This window comes from Harpia harpyja, chromosome 3, assembly GCF_026419915.1.
Source record: "Harpia harpyja isolate bHarHar1 chromosome 3, bHarHar1 primary haplotype, whole genome shotgun sequence".
Taxonomy (NCBI): domain Eukaryota; kingdom Metazoa; phylum Chordata; class Aves; order Accipitriformes; family Accipitridae; genus Harpia; species Harpia harpyja.
In genome coordinates this window covers 59,545,705-59,570,821 of record NC_068942.1, presented here as the reverse complement: position 1 = coordinate 59,570,821, position 25,117 = coordinate 59,545,705, and the positions used below count along the sequence as shown (strand labels likewise).

Below are 25,117 nucleotides of genomic sequence, written 5' to 3'. Positions count from 1 at the left end.
TTTGTGGGAGAATGCATTTCCACATCTCTGCACTTAAAAAGGCTTTGAGCTAAATGCTTTTGTGGCTATTGTCTCCTGGTTGCTGCATTGTCTTCATTGTTGTCTGCATTGCAGACAGAGGGCTATGGCTCAAAAATGCAGAGGCAGTGAATGCCTAGGCAGTGAAATGCTAGAAGTTATTTAATTAATTGTCATGACTAAAGACTGAATGATGCTTATGACTTGGTGAGGGCAAGAGCACATCCTACCTCCAAAACCAGGTAGTGCCGCTGCAGGTTATGTCACCACATCACGTTTGCACCGCTCAGCCAAAGACTTCAGTAAAAACAGACCATTGCTGAACTACAGCCCACCTGCTAGTGAAGGCACAGGGCTGTGATTTTTCTTTTTTTTCTTTTTTTTTTTGTTTTAATAATCTTCAAGCTAGCACTTGCTCCTCTGCTATTGGAGGCCTGGCACCTAAAGACACTTCAGCCCTGTCTGGTATCTTCTGAGGTTACTACACTGACGCTTTGTCATCAGTGCAGAAATGTAGTACCTGCTGCTGCAGGTCTTGTGCTAGTGCTCTTCTGGCCTAAACTGTGAGGCAGAAATGAAACTGGGACTATTACTTATAGCTTAGAAATCTCCTGAATAAAGATGAAAATTGCTCCATAGGTTTTTTTTTCATTAATCAGTTAGTTTGCAAAATCTATTATTGGTTAGGTGAGTACCAGGTTTTGACAGCTCAAGGTTGCTTGCTATGTAAGTTGAAGCCAATTTTTTTTTTCCCCCACAAATGACAATATTGCTTGGGGTAAGACTCTTTAGCACAAATGTTGCCGCATAATGGCATTAAAATAATACACCTGAATTTGTGTTGTAGAATCTAGTTATGCATTTATGTTTTGAGTACTTCAAGGCCCGGACCTGGGATCTGAGTTCCCCTCACAGTTATGCAAATGGCAGTGTTGAACATGACAGCAAAAGCATTAACCTGACTGGGAACTGCTCTAAGTGGGGCAAAACAACCATTTTGCATCTGTGTTTCCCATTTAGGCATAGCTTTAAATTGCTTTTTGAAACAAGCATCTCTAGTTCTGCTTCATATTGTTTGACAAGGGCTTTTAAGACTTTTAGCTTAGACAAAGCTATGAGAGATAATTGCACAGGTAGCACTGTAACAAATGGCCCTTAACATATGGGATACATTACGTCATACTATTGGTTGGGAAGTTGTGGAGGAAAGTATGGAACCTTTAATTTATGTGAGGAAATCCAGGCATGGGACTGCAGTTGGCTTCAGAATTGCACATACTTTTCCTTTACATCTTTTGGTGGTGACTTTGTTCTGTAGTCATTGCATTGCTGAGATTCATTAAAGTGCTGCTGCAATGCACTCTGAAATCAGTGGCAAAGCATTTCTTGACTTAAGTGGTAAGTGCTCAAGCTGCAACATATCTTAGTAATAAACAGTAAAGTATTATGTCTGGTATATTCATCCTGTACGTGTATGTTTAGTGCAACAGCCCAGTATGTGTATGTTAAATGCACCAGCCCAGTTGACGGCCTGGGCTTACATTTGTCCAGATACGCAGGTTATGCAATTTATTTTTGTTCCATTGTTCAAATACAATGGGTCAATGAGAAAGCAATAATATGAAGTGCAATCAGGTAAGAAAAATAAGATTTTTGAATCTATTTATGGGTCCCTTTCTGTAGAAGAAATCTCGACATTATGGTCACTGAAAATGAGTCCTGTTTTTGAGGGCCCAGAAATCTCAGGAGAACTGAGAAGCCTAGGCTTTTAAGAGTTTATTATACACTCAATCCTTGTGTTAGCAAGGCTTTGAGGGAGTAGAAACAGCCCTCCAAAAAATTCCCTTGTTACTAAGTAAGCTTTTACAATGCATACCATCATTATTTTTCTTCATGATTATAATGCGGCTAATATTTTAAAAAATTAGCGAACACTAATTTAAAAAGCAAAAAGCAAAACTTGCAGCGATTTATGGAATGGGAGCACTCCCTGTTTACTGTCAGGGAAGCTTTGCCATCAGCTTCAAAGGAAGTCGTAGTAGGTTCTGAATGTTCGTAATAGTTATAACCCAATTTATCCAGATAACAAGATCTTTGTTAGCTAAAATCTTGGCAGCACTGGCAGCACTATGCACTTCGGTGCAGACTGTGAAAGATAACATCAACTTCAACTCCCATTGACCCAGGAGTCGAAGGGCTGTAGTATGGCATCTAGTCTTACTTCCTATAATTAGATGTAATAAAATTGTGTTGTCATTGATGTTATCATAATTGGTATAAAATGTTGTTTATACAAAATGTTACAGATGCAGTCCGTGATTTTCTGCAGGAGTTCACAGACAGTGTAGCTAGACACTGGCAGACCAGAAGTTGCTTTGGATGTTCAAATGCATGCATGTGCCTATGTCTTTACCAGTATGTATAAAACCAGGACATCTTAAATAAACAGTTGATAACCTAATACTTTCCATTTTAAAATGGTTCTTTCTTAGTTTAAAAGGGTTTTATTGTCTTTTTAGAAGGTCCTGTATTTCCACCATTTGATCTAAGTTTTTGAATTCTGACAGCCAGCTCTTGATTTGGAGAAGCTAAAGTTAATGGGAGGACTGGATGTATTCTACCTCTGGCAGCACCACAGTGTACTTTGGAGGCATGAGTAAAGAGTGGGGGACTCCAGAAGCTTTGCGGGCTAATCTTGTTACAACCATGGATTTTTCTATATAACCACAGGCAAGTGTCTTTGTCTTAGCTTCCATCCTTGCACAGGGGAGATATTAGTATCAGCTCACAAGGGAACTATGGATATAAATTAACATTTGTGACTCAGGGAACAGGCAGAAAGGAATAATCATCAAACGTATGATGCAGAAGTAGTGGCAGAGATCAAATACTTAGAGAGTTCCAATAGACCTACTGAAAGAGTGTCCTGGTCCTCATGCCTGGGTGAGGTTGGGATTCTGGGGGAGAAAAGAGTGGTGCAAGTAAAAATCTAGCTCATAATGCATGTGGAGAAAAGGGCTTGATTCAAGTTACAAAAATACTCTTAGCTTTGGCACAGCTTAACTCGTGCATTCTTGGCTTTGGAAATCAAAATCCTGTTCTTCACCTGCTGCTTTACTGGGTGCATGGCTGTGCGCTGCACGCAGGCTCTGTCTCTCCCTCTTCATTTGCTCTTACAAATAGCCCTTGGAAACTGTTCCTCAGAAGGGGGGTCCTCATCACCCTGCGAATGATTCTTCCATTTACCGCTTTACCCGCTCTACTAAAGACTTGCCATTACCACCACTCGGTAGTACTTACTGAAAATTACTGGGCCAAGCTATAAGACTGAGAACTGTGAAGACTATCATCTGAACCAAAGTCGTCATTCAGATACCATTACTGATGGTTTTCAGAGCCTTCACTTTTCCCATTTCCACTTTTGTTTTCATGGTGTGATTCAGTCCTGTTTTGTGGTTCAGTGTTTTAACACTTTATGTAACTACTCTTGAAATCCAAATGCTCTCTGAGTGAATTTTTTCATAGTGTTCCAAAGGCTTTGGCAGCATTATTAAATATATCTATATTTTTTGAAAAATATTTTCCAGTGAGTTTAATTTTCCATGTGTGCCAGCCAAAGGTGTTAGGCATAGTGCCCAGCTTACAAGCCTTTGAAGAAAAGTGTGCCTAAGGTTTTCCCAGCTGCTTCCTTAGGATTTTGCTGACTCCATGTGGACATTGCCCCTTGGTTGTCTTCTGTGAAGAGGCGAACAAAAGAGATGCATGGAGTGGTAGATGAAAACTCTTGCTGAGTGGCTTTAAGCTGTTCTTGGTGGTAGGAGTACAGGTTTGTTCTTCTGTTGGATTTGTACAAGGTATGGATCCATGTGCAACTTTTTTTTTTTTTTTGGTCTGCTTCAGTTGAATTTAAGGGAACAACATGCTCATGCACCTCCATCCTAGTATATTGAAATGGACTTCTCTCCAGGCAATTTACAGCAGACCTGAACTATCTCTCATTTTGACTCCCACCCTGAAGGCAGCTGAGTTCTGTAAATCTCATGTAAGGGAGAAAGAGCGGAATGTTGTCTTGCCTACACCATTTGGTATTGCAAAAGCCCAAGCAATTAACACTAGCTAATTAACTTTATCTGACTATTACACTGAAATGGACTCAGTTTTTAAAGGTATTTATGTAGCTGATTTCCCCTCTTTTCAGTAAGAATTAGCCACCTTAATACCTTTAAAAACTAAGCCCTTTTTCAGCTATATGCAGTCCAACATAATCTCTTGCGTGTGTGTGTGCTCTGTTCCTCTCTCATGCAAGCTATGTGCCCAAATTATAAACATTGAATCCCTGCAGACCAACCATTTACTGAAGGTTTACCTTGAATGGCACCATATTTGCTGGTCTGTGAAAGACGGCATGAACAGGGTCTCCAGAGAAAGGGGGTTATGAGGACCATTTGGGGACAGACAGGAGATACTGCACTGTGCAACATGTATGGTCTGAAGAGAAACCAGAGTGCTATATGTAAGGCAGTGTTTTAACAAATTGAAGAAGAGGTTGTAATTTTGTTTCTTAACCCAACAAATGTTGCTACCGTAGGGAAACTTTCTCCAATAAGGAGTAAGAGTCAGTCAAGACCTCACACCCCAACCTCCTACATTTATCATGACACCACTGGTTGCAATACTTCATTACCACCTTGCAAATGTGCTCTCAGAGCCCAGCCAGGGTCCCATCCAGGGAGCTGAACAGCAGGCAATAATAGTCTGTCTTCTCATGCTAGTGTCTCTGCTCAGCTAAGAAGATTCTGTGATGCTGACAGCTGGAAGGCAAGTTGGGTTGCTTTTCCGTCTCTTTGTCACCACTTGTACGTGCAGAGGGAAAGCTAATGATTTGTTCTACCATATGAGAAACATCTTCTAGGGAGCCAGTGCCAACCTTGGCAGCTAGGGACGATGTATGATAAAATGGGAACAGCTGCATGTAACTGTATGTGCTCATAGGGCACCTGACAGGGCTTTGTGATCTTGCATGCCCCTTCCAGACTGGCAGCTTTAAAAACTGCATCTCCATAAAAGTAACATGCTTAGCTTTGGCTTTAAGTGTCAAGTCACATCCATTAATTGTAATTCATGTGTCTTTGCCTTCCTTGGGAGTTATCACCACCTTATGACTGAAGACACTTCCACTATGGAATTGGGGGGGGGGGGATATTTGTTTTTTAATCATTATCACAAAACTGCCTGATCAATATTTTCTCACTTCTTGGGGAAAAAAAAGCAGCCAGGCACAGCAACTGCAGAGGCGATCAGCATCTTTGTTCTCCCTCCCAGCCCAGAGGCATGGACAGAAGTATCTGGAAAAGGAACCAGCATCAAAGCTGCTTCTCACTCCTCCTTTCCTGCAACATGAGGACTGGGAAGACTAGAGCCCATCAGTGCTCAGATATTCATGATGTGTCTCAGCACTTGTAAGGAGCCTCTGCAACTGTGCAATAAGCAGAGATGTGCTGAACAGTTTTGGGAAGAGTAGAACTAGGCATCTAAGATGGGGATCTTCAAGAAGTGATACAATAAGTGGGATGTTGCTTACCAGTACAAAATGCTGAGGAGCAAGTGCCAAGCCCTGGTCCTTGAAAAGAGCTATATCCCTAGCTCAGAGATGGTGGTAAGGCAATTGTGTCTGCTCCACATTTTGCAGATACTGGAGTGAGTCCAGCAAAGGGCCATGAAGATGAATAAGAGATTGCAGCACCTGTTGTACAAGGAGAGGCTGAAAGAGCTGGGACTGCTCAGCCTGGAGAACCGAAGGCTTATAGGGAATCTTATCAATATGTATAAACACCTGAAGGAAGGTTGTAAAGGGAGGGAGCCAGGCTCTTCTCAGTGCTACCCAGAAAAAGGGTAAGAGGGAATGGGAACAAATTAAGAAATGTTAAATTTCATCTGTCCACAATAAAAATTGTTTACAATGAGGGTGGTCACGCTAGAACAGGTTGCCCAGAGAGGCTGTGGAGTTTACATGTGGAGATATTCAAAACCTGACTGGACACAATCCTGGGCAACTTTCTGTAGCTGACCCTGCTTTGGGGAGGTAGTGCTTGGACTAGATGATCTCCAGAGGTCCCTTTCAACCTCAACAATTCTATAATTCTGTGATCAGCCAAAGACACACAATAATCCCAAGTCTTTCAGACAACAATAAAATCTCCTTTCTGATACTTTCATTTAGCCTAAGTAATAAAATGGGCATTAGGTGACAGAGAAAATGAAAAAAAGAGTGACTATAGGCAGAGGGTTAGGGTAAATCAGTTGAAATTTCTTGCTTCATAATTTTTCATAATGATATGAAGTATAACAGGTTTTGAGAAAAGCACTGAGAAAAAAAAAATGCTTTTCTCAGAACGCCAACTGCTTGGTGATAAGGCAATTTTCTGCAATATTAGAAGAGGCAATTAAGTTCAGACCTAGGTCTACGTGCCAGCTGACCGCTCCTGTATTGGGAATATTAGGCACCAGTCATCACCAAGGAATTTCATGATTTTGGGAAAGAAATAAGAGTGGAGTTTAGACCAGAACCTGTGGTTTTGATACTTGTGAGGATCTGTAAGGTGTTAGAACATGATTCACAAAAGAACTGAAAACGGTAAAATTTAAAAAACCCTCACATGTACATACACATACATATTCTCACCCATGCAAACACGTGAGCAAAAACAATGAAGAAAAATCACAGGGAATACCTGAACAATCAGTTTATCCTGAGTCTAATTTGGTTGTAAATGAAACCTGTGGAAAATACTGCTTAAAAGAGCTGTGGATTCTGCTGGGGGGGGAGGGGGGAAGGAAGGGGGGGGGGGGGAGAAAAAAAAAAGAAAAAAAGAAGAAAAAGAAAAAAGAAAAAGAAAAAAAAAGAAGAAAAAAAAAGATGAAGTCATCCTTGGTTGAAAAATGAAAGGGCTGTGAAACACTCATTTGGCTGACCTCCAGACGCCTCTAAACTGTCAAATCTTGCAGATAGCTTGGGAAGAACCAATTTGAAAAAAACTGCTACTGTGAACTGAAGTTCTGCACAACTTGCTAAAGACAGACAGGATATTGGCAATTTTGCATGGTGGCCAGAATCATAATAGACTATAATGCCCAGTAGGACAACAAGGGGCAGGCAGCAGATACGATCGGGGTTTTGGGAACCTCAGAGCCTACCTGCAATGAAGTGAACACTCAGACCACCTACTTTAGGTACCTAAGTCTGATTCATACTACTCAAGTAAGTAAACTATGTTCCTTAGGTAGTGCATGGAAAGTCACAGATAAATTCAGAGGACCTAAGTTAGATCCTCATATAAAATGATGTGAATGCTTTTCTGTATCAAATTGGCTAGCCAAATCCCCAAAAGGATTCAGCTGCTGCAGCACATCAAACAGACTCCTGGCCACAGAAGAGGAACCCAGAATCCCATAAATGTCATGGGAGGAGCCACACACTTCAAAGGGAGACTGAAAACAGGCAGCACATTAGAAAGGGCATACTAAGTCAATGTCCTAGGTATGCTTTTGTCTGAGGTCACTGAAACCTGTATTCCAGAGAACTGCTCTTTACCCCACTGAGGTGGTGGTGGTGGTGGACAAAGGGTTGGGAGTGGTGTGAGGCAGACCCCACACTCAAGTTGAATTTATGTCCCTGCAAAGGAAAGAATTAAGATTCGTTGGACTAATGAAAGAATGCAAACATGAACATGATTCTGTAATCTGGTGGCTAGACACTCCTGTGAGATGGGGGATACCTGCTTCACAGACTACTTTTCACCTTTAAAGGTCTGGAATTTCCCTGAAGTCTTTCAGAAATAAAAACCCAGCAACATCGAGGGCTTTGGGAAGAACATTTTATTGCTAAGCATATCTTTAAACAAAATGCAAATATGAAAGAAAAAGAATCAAAAAGAAAGAAGAAAAAGAAAGGGGAAAAAAGCAATAACATCACAATAACTGAAATAAAAATTCTTAAGGTTGTCCATAAAGCAACAGGGATATGGTAGAAGCCCACATACAGAAATGCACATGTTCCCGAAAACTGTCCAATAGAAACTTACACAAAAAAGGAAAGTGTAAATCTTTTTCCCTTAACTTAAAAAAGGAAAGCAAAAAGGAAAGGAGAAAGAAAGCAGGAAATCATTTCACAAGACTCCAAGACTCCAAGAACAGCAATCTTTTACAGACATCAAGATATAATCAACTTTATATAGTTTCGGCCAGTTAAGTCATCTAAAATCGTGCTTTCATACCTTTTTAAAACCTGTCTTTTTTTTTCTTTTTAGTATAAAAAATAAAAAAGGAAAAAAAAGCTCAACCTCGCACACACGCACACGCACCACACACACGCACACATACACGCACTGAAAGTATTTGTTAACATGAAAGCATCTTCTCCAAATGTTTGAGAAGGCTGTTTTTTTAAATTTAAGTAAGTTCCCATGTGCGTGTGTGTATTTGATGACACTTCAAAGTCAAATATTCATGCGACTTATAAACACCAGCAAGAGTAGATTTCTAAACCTAAACAGCTGATTAGTTTTCATCCGTATACAGAAAAAGTGTACATGTCTGATATTCCAGAGTTCTCAATCCATCTTGTTTTTTGTTGTTTACCTCTCTGTCTCTCTCTCCCTCATTTGCTTTTTTGCACATGATAGGCATGGCCGTCAAACCACCTGGCTATTGTTCTGTACAGTAAGATAATCCTTTTCACAATAATTGGGAAAATGTAGAAACCAAACAACCAAATTAAATAAGTTAAATAAAACCAAAAGACATTCCCAATTTAACCATAAAACAGTATATACACCATCAGAGTATCCATATAGAAATTATACTAGCAAAAAAAATAGTAGTAAAATATGTAAACAAAATTTTGGATTTTTTTTTTGACACAGGTAACTGTGACAAAGCTAAAACACACACTCTCTTCACATTTTAAGGTTTGCTTTTGTTGTCTGTTTTGTTTTACTTTGTTCTTCAAGAACATTCTCATTCCACATTAAGACCATAACAGAACTTCTGTTCCAGTCGTCCCATCAAACATACCATGATAAATATATCTGTGTGTATATATATATAATATTATTAAATTCCTTTTTCTTTATTATTTTTTGTGTGTCACAGCAGCTTTATTTATTTTCTTTTATATAAAAGAGAAGGAAAAGGGAGAATACGGCAAATGGAAAGACAAAGATGATTAGAAATGTCAAGCTACAAAATTAAAATATTACATATGCAGAACAGTTTTTATGTCAAAAAGCCTCTGTATTTTGCATTCTTTTACAAGTGTTTAGCTTTTCTGACATTTATGGGTCTTGTCACAAGTTGAACTCCACTGGTGTCTTTCTGATCTCTTTATTAAACTGATTTATTATTTTTTTGCATGCATTGCAATCAGTCACAGAACCAGAACCCAGAGGAAGGCTCCTTTATTTTTGCATGGTATATTCAGCTCAGAATGGTTAGCCATTTTTTAAGCATTCTTTTTTGAATCTTCAAATCCCTTTAACCATAGTTTGGTTGTGCTAATGCATACTAAGTGATATTCACAAATAAAGCCAATGATTGATCAGAGCGGACCCAAACCCATCTATTCTTCAGTTCAGTTGCAAATACTGGAGCCAGACCCAAGGGAACCAGCTTTCCATGATAATTTTCTTCAGCACCACCCATCAGACACTTTCACTGCGTTGTTAGCAAACAACTTACTGCAAGACAACGGATTCTAGAGACAACACAACCAGATATGCAGAGTAAACACCATGGGTAGCTTTTGAGTTCATATATGGCAATAGTCTCTCTTTATTTATTATGGAATATTTTTTCTCCGAGATTTCTTCTCATGTCCTGGTTCACCCCCCATACCGCTCCTCTCCACCCTTCCCTCCCACACCCAAAAGTAACCAAAAAAAACCCAAACAAAAAACAACCCAAGAAACAAAACAAAACCAAAAAACCAACAATCTCCAAAATCATTTATTCCCCTCCTCCAATCTCGAAAAATTGTATGTATGCTGGACACGGCCAGATCAGTTTGTTCAATATTTTTTTGTTGTTTAATAATGTTTGCGTTTTTTTCTTTTTCCTTCTTTTTTTTTTTAAATAAGTAAACTGAAAAATTATCGATACAGTCAGGGATCACGAACATTGTTAAAGACTCACTTGGAGATATGAAACAAGTAAGCCATGAAGTCTTCTACCTTTGCAGAAAGTTCAGCGGAGGAGGAGATTTGGAGACGTCCAAGTTCACTAACAGGGCAGAGCTGTGCGCGCCATCTCCAGAACGCTAAGTGTGCTTTATAATACATTAGGGCAGAGTTTGCTGACTCCAAGCGATGACTGAGACATTAACAGTCACTGCTGAATTTTTTTTTCCCAATACTTTTTCCCACAAACAATATCTCCCAATCTCACTCGCTGCAATGGTTCTGATATTTCAGTTAAATCTCATTAGGTATTTATATATTTATATATAAATAAGTATTCTTTTTTACACATAATACTCTTTGTCCTTGTTTTTCTGTTTCTTGTGGCCGCTCTTTGAGCTCTGCTGCTTCTCCTTCACGAGCGTGCCATTGCTCTGGGCTGAGTTGCTGATGTAGTTCCGTGTCTCGTCCACCTGATAGGACCCCTCGTCCCTGTTCCTGTACTTGTACATGGCATACAGGAGGATGAGGATGCAGAGGGCAGCAGCAGCCACAATGCCGACGACCATCCCCGTTGTGCTGCTCGACTCGCGGACCACCTCTGAGGCCCCCGGAACCCGTCTGATTCCCGGCTCCGTGGGGTTTGCTGTGGGCACATTACGGAACATGGGGGAAGTGATTAGCGGGCTCTTCAGCTTTGTGCTGTCTAGCTCATAGGCAGTGGGCAACGGAAGCAAGACTATGTCAGGCTGGGGTTTGAGCTCACGGTTATTCATTTTGCCGGCTGGCAATTTGGGCACCATCCCAGTCGAGGACGAAGCTGTGGAGCGGATCAGCTCAGGGGACAAAGACGTGGTAGTAGTCCTACCAGTTTCGGAGACTTTGTTAGGTCTAAAGTCCTTGGATTCCCACTTGGGTGCGTGTGCTTTGTAGCCACCTTCGAAGATTGAAGTGGAAAGACTCTTATCTGTTACCAAGGAGAAGGTGGTGTAAAAATCTTCATCATCAGTAGGGGGTAGGTTAGAGTCAAAGGTTTCCCCTGAGCCATACCCAGATATCACCAAGCCATCATCATCACAACCATCGCTGCCTTGGTCCGACAAGCAAGGTAACCCCGCCTCAGAGGTCATGGACAGGGAATCTTTGGTGGTCTCAATAATGGTGAGGAGGGGGCGAAAGGTAGGGGGAAGTGTAATGAAAGGTGCACGAGTAGCAATAGGAGGGATATCTAAAGGGTCTTCTACAAGTAGTGGGATAACTAATTCACCTCCTGGGATGGAAAAGAGAAAAAGAAGAAGATTAGTACGTTTTAATGATGCAATGTACCATTTTCAATTCACTTAACTCAAGGGCAAGAGAGGATTTGGGCATTATGAAAAAGTGTCAGGGATCAGGTTTCTTGCCCTAACTACACTACCAACATACTTGCCTGAGGGTGCCTTTCATTTTTCCCTCCCACTCTGCTTTGATGTTCGTAAACTGCATGTTCCATTTCCTCCCTCTTTTAGCCTATGCTAGGTATGTACAGTGAAATACTCTGAATTTTTGGGGACCCAAAGTTTTTGATTTTTGAAGATACTCTCAAGTGACTCTGTGGACATCAATTTTTTTGGTAGTGATCTTTCTTAAGCATTTGGTTACAAGACTGTTTAAATTAATTATTTTAGACTTCCATAGAGCAATGTTCTCCTGGATGGATTTTACCACTCGTCTTGCCAGTTTTTCCTCCTCTGATTCTTTTAATTTAAAATAGCATTGGTATTTCTTCACTGACATTCAAGTCTGCTCACCTTCTGTAGCAGTTTATAAGGCCTTTCCCTAAGGCCTTTCCCATCCGTCCACTTCTTGATCATTGCCTGGTTTTTAAACTGTGGGAAAGTTCATGAAAGTGAGGGATGGAGTACGAACCAAGTACTTACTGGGGTCCATGAAGGTACAGAGCTCTACTCAACATTTGTTCATCTCTTTTTAATCTTTCTTTACCATTCCGTTTGACACTAGGGATGTCCCTTTGCTTGCATCTTTTGGGGCTACTAATGCCATACTATCTTCATCTTCAGTTCTTCTTGATATTCCTTTACTAGAATTTGATTAAAAATTAAGATAGACTTTATTGTGATTGATGATATAACTGAATAAAGACTCTGATGACCAAAATTAGCACTTGAGCACAGGAATGTACTGCAGAAGTTGTCTTTGCACCTACTGTTAACTTCTTGATATGCAGATAGCTGTGATCAGTGTTACTTTTTCCTAACATGATGCCTACCTGCCTACAGAGGACTGAAAATGAGGCAGACCTATGGTCTACTCTTGAAGTAGAACAATGAAGCTGTAGCTATAACATTTGTACCTTACCACAGTACAAGTTAAAACTGAAACAAGAAAATCAGCACATCATTTCTAAGATTTGGTTTCTGAGCAGCAATATTGCTACTTTTAGGGTAGTAGTCCTCTTTTGTCTATTGTCCTGGGTTTGGCTGGGATAGAGTTAATTTTCTTTCTAGTAGCTGGTATAGTGTTATGTCTTGGATTCAGTATGAGAAGAATGTTGATAACATACTGATGTTTTCAGTTGTTGCTAAGTAGTGTTTATACCAAATCAAGGATTTTTCAGCTTCTCATGCCCAGTCAGCAAGAAGGCTGGAGGAGCACAAGAAGTTGGGAGGGGACACAGCCAGGACAGCTGACCCAAACTGGCCAAAGGCATATTCCATACCATGTGATGTCATGCCCAGTATATAAACTGGGGGGAGTTGGCCTGGGGGGAGCGCTGCTCAGGAACTAACTGGGCATCGGTCGGCGAGTGGTGAGCAATTGCATTGTGCATCACTTGTTTTGTATATTCCAATCCTTCTGTTGTTACTGTCATTTTATTATTGTTATTATTATCATTATTAGTTTCTTTCTTTCTGTTCTGTTAAACTTTTCTTATCTCAGCCCACGAGTTTTACCTTTTTCCTTTAGATTCTCTCCCCCATCCCACTGGGTGGCAGGGGAGTGAGTAAGCGGCTGTGTGGTGCCTAGTTGCTGGCAGGGGTTGCAATATGTCATATTGTAATATGCCTGCACTTCTACTTTTGAGCCTATGGGTAATAAACACTTCACTGTTTTATTCTGATGTGGAGGTATAATTAATTTATCTAACTCATTTAGTTCAGATTACATAGTCTTCCACTGATATACAGGTCGCCGACACTTTTTTAGGGTGATCCATATTGCTTTTGAAAGTTTGTGTATAAATTCTCCCTTGGGTAATTTTTCTTCGGCTAGCCACTTAAGTTACCTGCTTTAAATATAAACTGAAGAGTTCATCTGACACTATGAGTAGTCATCTAGATTTGTTGGAAGGAGTGCAATTCAGTAAGAAGTATTTCTAATGCATGAGAAATTTTGATTTATACTCACCATTGCTTAAGGAAAGATATGCAAAAGGAATTTTAGCTTCTAAATAAATAATTTTGGCTTTTAATTATGTATTAATAACTGCTAATGAACAGTTTGGCATTGTTACAATGCTGAACAGCATCAGGGTCAAAATTCTGCTCTCTCCTATCTAAACTATATATTACATGCACTTGTTTCCCATAAAATACTGCTAGTAATGTCCATGGGAGTTCTATAAAGAATATGGACTCAAATCATAATCCCTCCTAAATATATTTGGAGAGCAATATATTTGAACAAATTACATATTGAAGATAGCAATATACTGAAAAAGGTACTTAACAGTTTGATTAAATCTGGATAGCTGAACTAGCAATATGGCTTATTTTTATCCTTAATGAGAAACTAAGTGGTGACACACTTTAATCAATTGAAACAGTCAGATTTATCTCAGAGGCACCAGGGTAGAAATTAGGGCAAAATAAGAAATATGGTACTTTGCATACTTTCATGCAAAGTTATTTTTAAGCTAAGATACAAAGGGCCAATTTGAATATGTTGTTTAGTTTTCTGACCTTCCTTAGCATGTTCATACCATTTTTGTTACTGGATGGAGGATGAAGAAATAAGTATCATATTTGTAAAATAATGTCAATCTCTTCAAACTACGTATCTTAAAAAAAATTATGTAAAAAGCAGAAAAGCGTAGTCTGCCAAATGGCTACATGGCATTTTGTGCTCATGCATCTGAGCTGTTTTCTGTGCGATGTAGAAACTAGAGCATGTAATATGATTTATATATGTCCAGAAGCCCTATCCATAGTTAGAGTAGGGCATCTATAATCTATGCAAACAGGTGGTCTCAGGATAAACTTGGAGTATGCCTCAGAGCAAAAGATAATCTGTGAGTCTGGTAAAAAATGAACAAATATAATAGCATTTAAGTGCACATTATATCAAATTGCACGAGTGGGGAACTTAAGTTCCAGAAAGTCAGGGATAGGTAGTGTCCCTTTAAATGATTTTTTAAGAAAGATCAGTGTTTTGCTGTTAAAAAGTAGTATTCATCTGTGATTTTCATTCACTATCTGTGACACCCAACTGGAAAAAAATCAGTCTGGCAGCTTTTAATTGCTCATCTAGAGCTCTGAAGTGCCTTTGTTCTCAAAATCTATTATACTGGCACACAGCATCAGTATGCAGTTGATCTGCCACTCACTGGGGCAATATTTTGGGTAGTTTTCTTCCAAAGAGAAATTCTTCTGGTCCTATTAATGATTAATTTTCTTGAAGGAATCAGAAATATCTTACATTTAATATGAAGATCTTTCTTTTGCCCCAGTAACCCTTGCCTCTAAAACTTGGTCATAGTTCTACAGTTTTTGCTGCTGTCGAGGACTTGAGCCAATGATCAAGACTACTGCAACTATAAAAATGATCATGGTCTTCTTGAAATGTTAAGAAAAGTTGATAGAGTTGCTATGGTAAGTGGGGTTTCACATAAGTGATGGAGAGCAGATCGGAGCTTTTTGATTCCAGCAAGTCTGTTGGATGGAAGACAATAGGACAGATTCAGGAATGAGTTTTAGAAAGTTTTAATCTCACAATGTTTGAGAGAAGAGAAACAACTTTCATACCAGGAAGACTGGATTAACTTTGATTGCCCATACAATTATTTAATCTCATCTCTAGTTTTATACCAAATTGTCCAATGATCCATACTATGTTTACCTGTATACTAAAGAAATAAAGAGACTGTTAAAGGTCCTTCATTAGGAATCACTTCTCCATCAAGGCATTCATTTGTTACATTTACTTAGACAACATACTTTTGGGGAGTATCAGGGAGATGGCTGTAAGGGTGGTAACGATGCTTTGAATTTTTAATTTTTCTTTCTTTCTGTAATGGAAGAAACTGTGAGAGTGAAAAAAAGCTGTGTGGGAGAAGGTAACTCAGAAAAAAGCACCCTAGGTATCAAATCTGGCTTCTGTTTTATTGGTATGTTAGGCATCTATACAAAACTCAGAGCAAGCTAGAAGTTGTAGGTCTAATAGGATGCAAGCACGATGAATACTTCTTGGGGTATGTGATTTATAGAGGAGTTAGTTAAAACATCCTTTAAAATGGCGTGATAAAAATGCCACTCAGTCTAGAAGAAATGTGTTATTTAAGGATAACAGAGAGTGTAAATTCTGAAAAGCTCCCAGGACAGTGTGAGAAACGTGACCACCAACATCTATGCAGGGGAGCAAGGGCAAACTTTCATATCATACCTGCAATCAACTCTGTTACTGGTACTGCATTTCTACTCGTACGAGACACAAGGGGGAGTCTGATGACAGGCAGCTGGTAAGTGTGCGTGTAGGGGGAAGCATCTTTCACAAAATGACAGCTGAGGCAGCAGGAAGCTGCCAAGAGCCAGTGGTCCTTTGACGGAGACGTGGTGCCTCTTGCCCAGGGCCCCAAGTTGGTTTAAAGGTAAGCACGGAAAGATTGAAAAGTGCCACTCGGTTGCTAAGAATATCTTACGTGGGATTTGGATCCTGAAAGGTTTGCTGCAGAAGGCAAGTGCTTTAAAGATTTGGATCTCTAGAAAATGCTAAAGAGGAGCCCCTGAAAAACCCTACACAACAATTTGGAAGGGAAAGACATTTGAGACAGGTTTTATGTTTGTATTTTCCTATCTGAAGTTTCTATTTTCTCAGTGTCTACCATTTTTTCAATCACAAAATCAATGCTTTGCAGTCTTGAATAAAACTTACAGTTTTAATTTCCAAATTGTTCTGTGCTTAAAAAAAAAAAAGGCAAGGCTGCCACCCAGTTTGAGCCATGGCTTCAAAACAAATATTCATATGAGACTTAGATTCTGTTTGTGGATGATGTGGTCTGTTTCCTGGTAGTTACAGGTTTCTTTCCCCCTTTTTTTCTGTTGGCTGTTAAGCACCCATTAACAGTATTCACTGGTATGCTGCAAGTTTGGGATTACTTTAGCAATCCAAAGATTTCACGAGGATTTTCCAGATTTATTTTTCACCTACTCTGTGCTTTCTCTCCTAAGCAGGGAATGGATGTTTCCCAGACAGAAATATGGTTTTTAAAAATGTCTGTTGACAACACAATGCCAAAGAATTAAACAAAAGGGAAACAGACAAAATGGTTTCCTCTGCAGTGATATAGATGGAAAAATTAGTTTACACATCAACAGTATAATTGCAAAAAAAATTACTGAACAAACTGGAAGGAGCACTGAGAGAACTGAGGTCTGTGAGGTGCGAAACCTTATACCAAGCAGTCTAGTGCTCTGCTTGGCCTTCTAATGCCACAAAGCAAACACAGTGTGCATATATTCCTTAAAAGTTAGCCTTTAAGTCTAGCACATACATTATTTTCATGGAGTTGTGCTTTTCTTTAAACTATCAAGGTCATTTGGGATATAAAAGGTCTACGTTAGCCTTCAAGCTGCCCTGTTTCTTCTTTATGAGCGTATTTATAGATATATAATTCATACCTCTGGAAAAGACAGAGTGTTAAAAATTTAATAGAAGCCTTGCGAACTGTGAGGATGTTGTGGGCAAGTCATGAACGCAGAAGGCACCCAAAAAAAAAAAAAAAGAAAAAAAAAAAACCTGAAAAACTGTAGCAGCTGCTAGCTTTCATCTTTAGAGCCACAACTACTTCACTGGAGTCTCAGGCATCAAACTGATAGAGGACAAAAGGCACTCAAAAATGAAGCCTGAAAGATTCATCTTCTCCTGATGATGATAAGGGACACACCCTTATCATCTCTCTTTTCCAGCTGTGGTTGAAGATCTTTTAAATGCCATCCGTAAAGGCTGCACAACTCATCCATTTCTGCAGGCACTTGAAATTCTGCATCCAAAGTTTTTCATTTTCATTTTATTCTTATGCTGTTCCTCTGAAGTTTGACTCCACTTTCAGTATGAAATACTTGCAACAGAAAATAATTCCTTACCTTTTTATCAACACAATAATTCCTTATTAAATGACTGAGTTCATAAATTTCAGTCTAATGGTGTTTTAGTTAATTCTCCTTTGAGTCCTCTGAAGATAAAAAGGGGAAATTATTCAGAACATAGTCCCTGATTCACAGGAAAGATGATGCTAACACAAAACATAGTAGATGAACATTCTTAATATTTTCTGCTCTTTGCAGTCTGATTTAATTGCAATTGACGGTCAGTAGTAGAGAGAAAAACATCATTTCCACAACAAAATACCACAACTTTTCATCTCAAGTATCTCCTTTTCCTTTCAGGGAATATATAGTCCTCAAAGGTAAAACTGTACTTCTTTTGGTGGAGTTGGTTGAAAAGCATTTCCTAAGCCCCTCAAACTATATTAAAAGACATTAGTTATTGCAGTGCTTCCTAATACATGGCTCATGAGCAACAGGAAGGTACAGAGTTTGAGAGGTCATGAATCCCATGTTAATGTTGGGCTGCGTATCATTGCCGTAAATTCTTGGTCACCTCTGTGCAGTTTCAGTGAAACAGGTATTAATACCTTGCAGAGAGGACCTGACATTGTGTCTGCAGGCAGGATTCTAGAACAAAAACAGGTATTTTGGTGCCCAGACACTGAGCTGCTCTGCACCAATTGAAACATGCCCTCTTCCATCTCTCATCATTATTTTAAACTTTTATGATTAACTGGCAACAGCTTCCTACTCAGCATAATTATTTGTTCTGTTTCCAGCATCAGCTTCTCAAGGGACTTGACCGTTGAACCTAAGATACCTACTGAGCACAGGAATGCAGGAATGGTGAAAACACGCACGCTTATAAGGAAGTACAGCTTTTCCTTACTTTTACTCATTGCTTTTTAAAGAAATTAATCCAAATCTCTTTCGAAGCAAGGAAATTTTAGAGGTTCAGGACGTGCGTTTCAGTAGGAAAGTGTCTGGCAAAGGTATCATATCCAGATGATATTAGCAAACCTGATACTAGTCATAATATGATGGGTGCATTTACCTGGTAAGAGTACACTTGAGAGTATCATTTAGACTGTACATCAGGCAGATAATCAGCAATGAAGAAAATTGATAGAAATAGAACACTTTCATGGGAATAAAGTAGGAATGATGTAGAGCTGCAGTAAGAAGACCCTGAGAGCTACCAAAATGCTAAAGAAGTCTCATCGTTTTTTACTTGACATGAAGGCTACACCACCAGGCTACATACAATTTAAATAGCATGAAAGAAAGTAGCATTAACGGTGATTCATTTTGGGAAAGGGAAAGGGGAAAGAAAGCTCTACAGAGGGACCCAGAAAGACTCAGAGCAAACTACCACAGGCTCCTTCACCCCCTTCTATGCACAATATAATCTGATAATCGACAATATACAAAGAGCACATAACATAAAGGCAAATACAAACTGATTCAAAAATAAATAAACTTACACATTTTTCCCAAAACAAAACCATATACTAGAAAATAAAAATGCCACAGCAACAAGGTCAGAAAAAGGAAAAACATAACAAGTCATTCACTTTGTCAGCAAAAGAAAGATTAAAACCTACGAGAACTGAAAAAAATGATGAAAATCAAAAACATTATTTCCTTTTAAAAAAAAGTCATCAAAAACACATGAAAATATTTAGAAAGCATACCACATTGATTTCATAACAGTCAACTTACATCAACAAATTGCCCGCATGTTTTTTGGCATGAAAGGAAAAATTTACAAAAGAAAGTTGTGTAAGAATGCTCTTGGACAAGTAGCATTGCCACATTCTTGTAACTTGCTTTTTTTCGTTGTTGTTTCTTAAAAACTTTTTTAGCAAAATGTTTATTATTTCTTTTTTAATATAATTGTTTTACAACAAAGGGCGATACAGGGAGGCAACAACACATACATCCACACCACATAACATGAAAAGAAAAAAATCTTGCACCTTAACGAATTTGAACTTGGTTTTTTTCTGCTGTTTTTTGGTTGTATTTTTTATCTTATGTAAAGTTGTTAGCATATTACAGTTGAAAAATCCTGTACATTTTATAGAATTTACTTTTGCTTGTTTGCATATCTACATATATAATGGTTTTTGAAAAGCAAAGTTTGTTGCTTTTTTGCCTTTTTGGTCAATTTGATATATATTTTTTTAAACATTTTCTTTTTTTCTATAACTTTTGTGTGTGTGTGTTTTAAGGAATGGATGACTGCACATAAAATTTTAACAATGCTAAAGAAAGGGGTGGTGGAGGGGAACTTATGGGAAGAAAAAATGCCTAGGGTGGATGGAGTGGGAGTGTAAAAATCTATGAGTGTACTACACAGGAGATGAAGATGATGGGAGTGAATGTGTAAGTCAGTTGCCATGTCCATGTAAGGGCGGTACGGAGTGATCTAGCAGCATTAGAGCTTCTGGCTGTAAGGAAGGGATGGGCAATATACAAAAACAAATGAGCATATTCATGCCCATCAACAAAAAGAAAGAACAGAACTCTAACATTGACAATCTCACAAACCCTAAGCTGCAACTTCTTCAACATGCAAGTTACAAAAAATTAATAAAGTATTAATATTTACATTTTCATTAAAGGTTCTCAAATTATAAAAACAGTTAAAACTTTTCCCTACTAAAAATAGCAGTAAAAATACATAAACTAATAATAATAACTAATAATAATAATAATAATAACAACAACAACCACCACCACCAGAGAGTAAAACAAAAAAACAAGGAAACTAGTTTTATGCATTGGAGTTAGAACAACTTCATCTGTAGCTACCCACAGCCCCCTTCTTCTAAGAATCATTGTTTCTGAAGTCCATCAAATTAACATCAGTATTCTCAATAATTTGAGACAATAATTTATTGAGCACATCAAATCACTGTTTCGACTGTAATGACTGTGTTGGCACACCCCTTCCCCACTCTCAAATTAGATGATTGCTTTTATATTTGCATTCTCTGGAGAATCTCAAAAATACAGCTGTAGGATTCTGCCAGTGAAGTAGTTCCTTATTTAAAGAGGGAAATAGAGGGAAAAATTGCAGAAAACAATTCATAACTCTTTTGTTTTGTTTGTTTTTTTTCATTATGAGATTGGAACAAATGAAATCTAAGATAGAAATTCAACCATTAAAAAGAAATACATCAAAATATAACTATGTAGAGATATACTAAAAAAAAAAGCAAAAAATGAAAAAGAGATTTTGTTCCCAGGAAGAAGGGAGATAAGGACAATTGTGGGGTTTTAAAATTTTATTTTTAAAGAAAAAATTATTCCACACGTTTTCAAAGATGAACGAACCAGATGCACACATTGAAAGGAACAGACAAAGCAGTCTAGGGACATCATTTGGATATTTTTTTTTGTTAAGAATTGGATTCTCTTCCCTTCCCTCCCCCTCCCATTTAAATTTGTTTTCAATTGTTGGCCAAAAACCCCACCACCCTCCAGTGTTGCTTTTTTTTTTAATAGATCTTTTTTTTTTTTACCACTTTTTTTAAAATAAACATGGAGAGGAAAAAAAAGGACGTGCAGTCTGGATGTACGTCATAAATAGACATAGAAAAAGAAGAAATTGGCTGAGATCGACAAATGGGTTATATAATAGCTTATTTTTACTGTAGGATGTTAATAATAATGCATGCTTAAAGTAAGTTGCATTTAGGGAAAGTAGAAAAACAGAACAGCAAGCAAGGACTTGGGGGGGGGGGGGGGGCGGGGTGCAGGGTGTATACCATCCATGCCCCTCCAGAAAGGGCAAAGCACATTCCAGCAGGTTCTCTGCATTTCTGGGGGAGGTCAGAAGGGGAAAAGGGTGAGGAGAAATCGTAAGCTGTGCTAGGACGCAGTTTTCGCCCTGACTATGACCTTGTATTTGGATCAAACACTCAAAACTCCAGACACCAGCCCTTACTCTGGCCCTAACTCTCCAGGGCATTCCTGAAATGAGTGGCATTTATTTTTCTGCCTAGTCAGAATGGGCTTATTCCTGTAAGTGCTGATCAGCTTGAGCAAAGGGTGAAGAATTAGTTCTTACAAACACACTCTGCTATGCTGGAAAAGGCTCTGGTTGTAATGAACATTTATTGGAAGTGGTGAGCAGTTATTCAGATGTGCTGTCCAAGATTACTGCTGGGGGCCCACCAGTTAGCAGTATTTGGTACTAAGGCCATATGATTTTTCATGGGCAAACCTGCCACAGCTAGCATAAGACTGAGACTAGTTTCTTCTATGCTACAAAAGGGTTTTAAAGTTCAGGAAGATATTACTAATCAGTTCTATCTGAGTCTTTACTAAAACTGGATCCCAAGTACTATATATCCTAGAGGGGTCTTCGGCTTCGTCTGAATTCTCTGGATGTCACATACGATAACCATATTTTTCTTGTATAAATACCATCATCCTGACATCAGAGTCCTTCTAAGAAGGAACTCAGGATCCCAGCAAAACAACCTGTTCTGACTGATGTTTTAGGAGAGGGCAAATATTATGTATAAAGCTTTGGAACCTGTCCACAATGAATCTCTCCAGGAGATGGGAAAAGCAGGCTGTAAGCACTGCATGTACCTTAGCTTTCCATCAGGAATGCCAGCAAGATAATTTCATAACCCATCATAATGGTCATGCTACCACCAATCAGTGGAAGTGGGTGGCTATCTTGAGCTTGAATTTCTGGGAACAATAGGGCTATCTGCCCTGTAGATGTGGCCAGGGGTACTTTTGTATAAATAGGATAACAAACAGGTAGGATGTTTTGGTACTTATTAACATGAGGAAAAATAGCACCTCTAAAGCCACTGAAAGATCAGTATTTGTTCTGGGGAATGTTAAATATGCATAAAACCCACAAAATTTAAATAGCTATGCTGGTTTTGGCTGGGATAGAGTTAATTTTGTTCATAGTAGCTACTATGGGGCTATGTTTCGGATTTGTGCTGAAAACAGTGTTGATAATGCCGAGATGTTTTCATTACTGCTAAGCAGTGCTGACACAGAGTCAAGGCATTTTCTGCTTCTCACCCCACCCCGCCAGCAAGTAGCTGGGGGTGCACAAGGAGTTGGGAGGGGACACAGCTGTGACAGCTGACCCCAACTGACCCAAGGGATATTCCAGACCATATGACGTCATGCTCAGCATATAAAGCTGGGGGAAAAAGTAGGAGGGCGCGGAAATTTGCAGTGATGGTGTTTGTCTTCCCAAGTCACCGTTACGCGTGATGGAGCCCTGCTTCCCTGGAGATGGCTGAATACCTGCCTGCCGATGGGAAGTGGTGAATGAATCCCTTGTTTTGCTTTGTTTGTGTGCACAGCTTTTGCTTTACCTATTAAACTGTCTTTATCTCAGCCCACAAATTTTCTCATTTTTACTCTTCTGATTCTCTCCCCCATCTCGACGCGGGGGGAGTGAGTGAGTGGCTGTGTGGTGTGTATTTGCCAGCTGGGGTTAAACCACAACAATAGCCCAGACTGTTTTTAGATGCATTACTGAAAAGTGTCCAGTTCTGAGAGAAGTTATATGAGAATACTCTTAACTTCTACTTCAGAAGTGATGTGGTTGCACTGACTACCAGCACAGTGCATCTGTAGCTGGAATGTACCATGCCTTTGCTGGAAGACTGCACTGGACCTGTCTCCTACATCCCTTTGGAAAACACGTTAGGAAGGGAAGAGGTCCAGCCAAAGAAGAGGAAACCTGGTCAGGGTGATTTCAGGGACAGAACATGCAGGTTACAGAAAGCAAAACATTGGTCTATATAGGAAATTTTGGGGGATTCATTTGTGGATCAGAAACGATTGGCTAGGAATAGAAAAAAAATGACAGAAGTGAGGCTCTTGCAAACCTCAGTGGAGATTTTTATTTGGTAAGGTTTCAAGGCTAGTGTCCCTGGACACCACTCCCTACCAGGATTCTGAGCCTCTGGTTTAATTGTACTTAGGGAGGTTCACAAAGAGGCATTTAAGCTTTGAATTTTAATCAGTATTTGTCATGACTTGCAGCTGGATTTTCAGAGTAGTGAAATATCCCCCTTCAGCACATTAGAATTGAGTGCCTTCTCTTTGATGCAAAACAGACTGTAAGGCATGGGTCTGGTTGCCAACTGTGCAGTCTATGTCAGGCCACTCCAGCAAATACTTATGCCCTATTTGACGATAAATGCCTAACTCATTGCATGAGGGTCTGGAAAAGCCTTTTACTGCCTGACAGATCAAAAGAGCTAAAGAACCACAACTGGAGCCAGAGACACTTAAAGAGATGACAAGATTTTGTAAAGGAAATCTGGATGTTAGACTTACAAGAGGATTTGAAGGGTGCTAAGCAATTTTTTCTTTACTTGGTCAATATAGAGGTGCTTGAACAGAAGAGTTCTTTGGAAAATCTGGGTCCAGCAATTTCTGCTGAGGCTAGGAAAATCTTTCCAGTCTTTTAAAAAATCTAACTGATAATAGTCAAACCTAGATGTTCTAATTTGAAAATTGGATTCTAAATGTTTCCACATGAAGTTACACAGACAATATTTTATTACTTAACATTTAGCAAATTAGTCCTCATAAAAGCAAAGATTTTCAAAAACTTAAAGTAGATTGAAGGACTGGGAGTAGAGGCATCTGTACTATCAAGGCTTACAAGCTTCTTGTTTGAAGGATTGAGCCAAGATAGACAACTTTTTCAAATGAAAAAACCCACATTTTAAAAAGGAGACATTTTTACAAAAAGCCCCTTGTTCAGCAGCTTTACCTATAAAGTTGCATTTTCTCACTTTTTGTTTTCAAGTTGCATTTTAAAATGCTGCTGGCAAAAGTAATGCCTATTTCTGTGTGTGTTAAAGAGCAAGATGATAGATGGCAAATTAGGATCTAGGGCTGCATTACTGTCCCTGGGTTCATGCTAAACTCTGGAATTTTCGTGTCTTCTACCACTCCAGTCCTTGGGCTCCATCAGGCTGACAGTTTATCTGTTCCCTAACACACCGAACCCCACGTTATTTGAGTTCTGTGCACTGAACACAACTCTATCAGTATATCTCATTATTAACTATCTGTACTAGCTGCTTCTTCTGACCTAGTTGTCCAGCTATACTGTTGATGCACTTCAAATGTCCAGGATTCCCTGCTGGCCTAATCATGCATCCATCCATATTTGGGACATTTTTCTTTCTGTATTTTTATGTGCCGCAATGGCAAAACAAGGATGAGGCCAGGAAATTATTTTTTATTTTTTGTACTTTGACCTAATTAGAATGGGACCCAAGACTTTCAGTGCTAAAAGGGAACATGCATTTCACCACTGCATAATCTGGGCTCTCAAACTGCTCTTACCTTTGTGAGTTTACTTCATATATCAGGCAGCACCTTTTTAGGGTCATTTAAAGCCACATGTGTTGGGCAAGGATACTAATGAGACATACTTCTAAGCAGCTGATACTATCAATATATCAGTCAAAAGAAACAAATGAAGCATTTCCAGTGAACTGGAAAGTGTTCATTTTTCTGTAAAAAGTTTATCTACAAAATAGAGAAAAAGGTACTGTTAGCTATGCATCTGCTTTTAGCTTCAAGATG

At 39.1% G+C, this 25,117-nt stretch overlaps 1 protein-coding gene across 46 annotated transcripts in view; it reads right to left on the bottom strand.

Annotated features, from left to right (window-relative positions):
- Positions 1 to 7,878: 7,878 nt before the first annotated feature.
- Positions 7,879 to 25,117, bottom strand: part of NRXN3 (neurexin 3) — a 1,052,972-nt gene continuing 1,035,733 nt past the window's right edge. For 23 of the 46 annotated variants that reach the window (XM_052782846.1, XM_052782845.1, XM_052782847.1 and 20 more), the window contains one exon: positions 7,879 to 11,460. In XM_052782846.1, the coding sequence (XP_052638806.1) occupies positions 10,535 to 11,460 (926 nt within the window). In that variant the 3' untranslated portion in view covers positions 7,879 to 10,534. Of the gene's footprint in view, positions 11,461 to 19,739; positions 19,969 to 25,117 lie in introns of those variants that run through there. The other 23 variants (XM_052782869.1, XM_052782870.1, XM_052782888.1 and 20 more) reach the window with 3 other exon arrangements.